Source organism: Ailuropoda melanoleuca, unplaced genomic scaffold (assembly GCF_002007445.2).
Source record: "Ailuropoda melanoleuca isolate Jingjing unplaced genomic scaffold, ASM200744v2 unplaced-scaffold2281, whole genome shotgun sequence".
NCBI lineage: Eukaryota > Metazoa > Chordata > Mammalia > Carnivora > Ursidae > Ailuropoda > Ailuropoda melanoleuca.
Window position 1 is genome coordinate 1 of NW_023192515.1, and position 1,959 is coordinate 1,959.

Sequence of the window (1,959 nt, forward strand, 5' to 3'; positions counted from 1 at the left end):
TGTGATAAGGAGTCTATTTCTCTTATTACCCCTGTGGGGCAGGGTATCATTCTTTCTTGGACCCCAGCATCTCCCCAGAGTTCCTGGCGGCCTCTGAGCAATTCTTCTCCACCATGGTGCCTCCCGGGGTCTACATGAGGTGAGGGAGGGGTTGGCAGTGGGGGAGGCTTAGCACACAGGGAGAGGTGAAGGGTCAAGGGCCTTAGGGGCATGGAGCCTTTTATACACCTCCACAGCTTAATGCAGGAAGAGAAGCAGATTTGGAACCCTAAATAGGACCCTGTGGTAGGAGTTTCAACATTAGCAACCCCTCCTAATTGCTGAACTTTAGTTGCTGAGAACAGGATTTGTCCAGCAGCTGGTTACTCTTGTCCCTCCTTCCCTTCCCACTCTCTGTGGACAAAGAGCAACCCATAGCTTCAGTCCACACATACTGCCACATCCCTGCTGTGTTCAAAGAAGTTCGGTCCTTAGTCCTGGCCAAACCCCTCTGAGTCCCTCACCCCACTTAACCTCATCTCAGCTTTTTCCCTGAGTTCTCATCCCATCCTTGATTCCCCATTTCAGAAATGCCAGCTGTCATTTCCAGATGGTCCTGAACGAGGGTTTTGGCAACTCCCCAGCTCTCAGGGTCTGCAACAGCTACTGGCGTCGGGAGGTCAGCCTGGGTCCGGGTCAGGGGAAGGTGGGTCAATGCTAGTCTTGACACACAGGCTGGGAAAAGCAACCATCCAGTTCTTGGGTGTTGCTGCTCCAAGCAGTAGAAGATGAAGGAGAGAATGACCAGAAAATTATCTGGAGACAACAGCTCAAAAGAGTCTAGGGTGGGCTAAGGACCCATTGTCCTGAGGTACTGCAGTGGTTCAGGGTGAGAGGGACCAGGCTTTGGGAAGAGGCCCAAGAGCCTACCCTGAATGTGTTGTTTATTTCCAGAACGCCAACCTGAACAGTGCCCAGGCAGTGGATCAGCTGCTGCTGGGAATGGCCTCCCAGATTTCAGAGCTGGAGGACAGGATAGTGGTCAAAGATCTGAGGGGTGAGCTCGGGAGCCAGAGGGGATAAGGGCCCAGACACCCGGGAGCCTGGGGACCCTTCTGGGGAATCAACAGGCAGACCCTAGGGTACCTACAACGTAGAGACACAGATACACATGCTGCAAACAGCCATTAGAAGAAAAAAGCTTGTTTGGGGCGCCTGGGTGGCACAGCGGTTAAGCGCCTGCCTTCGGCTCAGGGCGTGATCCCGGCGTTATGGGATCGAGCCCCACGTCAGGCTCCTCTGCTATGAGCCTGCTTCTTCCTCTCTCTCTCCCCCTGCTTGTGTTCCCTCTCTCGCTGGCTGTCTCTATCTCTGTTGAATAGATAATTAAAAAAAAAAAATCTTAAAAAAAAAAAAAGAAAAAAGCTTGTTAACTTTTCTCTTTTTGCTTAATTTGAGTTTAGTGTGGTTTTTATTCTAAATTACCTGTGTCTGAGTGTATGGGGGGAGGGGTGACAGCATGATCTCCTTGGTGTTTAGGTCTCTAAAGGTTTTTATCCAGCCCTGTCTGGAGGTTAAGGAGGTCGAGAAGAGGGAATACACTACTTGGTGACTAGAATAGTCTTGAGTCCCAGGGGAAGATTCTTGCCAGAAAAATTGCCCCCGATCACACATGGTAACATTAACCCCACCTGGAGGTGGGGTTGATATGGGTACAGGCCACATGTTGGGAGTGCTGGGGATGGGTAGTGCCAACAGCCTAACGTAAGGCTGCTGGGCGAAGAAGGGTCAGGAGGATTCAGCCTATATCCTGGTNGAGAAGGGTCAGGAGGATTCAGCCTATATCCTGGTCCTCTCTCCTCAGACTACTGGCCTGGCCCCGGCAAGTTCTCCCGCACAGACTACGTGGCCAGCAGTATCCAACGTGGCCGAGATATGGGGCTGCCCAGCTATACCCAAGCCCTGATGGCTTTGGGGTTG

The 1,959-nt window shown here is 52.0% G+C and overlaps 1 protein-coding gene across 1 annotated transcript; it reads left to right on the plus strand.

Moving 5' to 3' along the window:
* Positions 1-26: 26 nt before the first annotated feature.
* LOC117798040 (dual oxidase 2-like) lies at positions 27-1,938 on the plus strand (the record flags this gene model as incomplete). The annotated part of the gene is made up of 4 exons (XM_034650456.1): positions 27-139; positions 568-658; positions 934-1,036; positions 1,844-1,938. Coding segments are annotated over exons 1-4 (315 nt in total), but the record flags the coding sequence as incomplete, so codon positions are not given.
* Between the last annotated feature and the right edge of the window lie 21 nt (positions 1,939-1,959).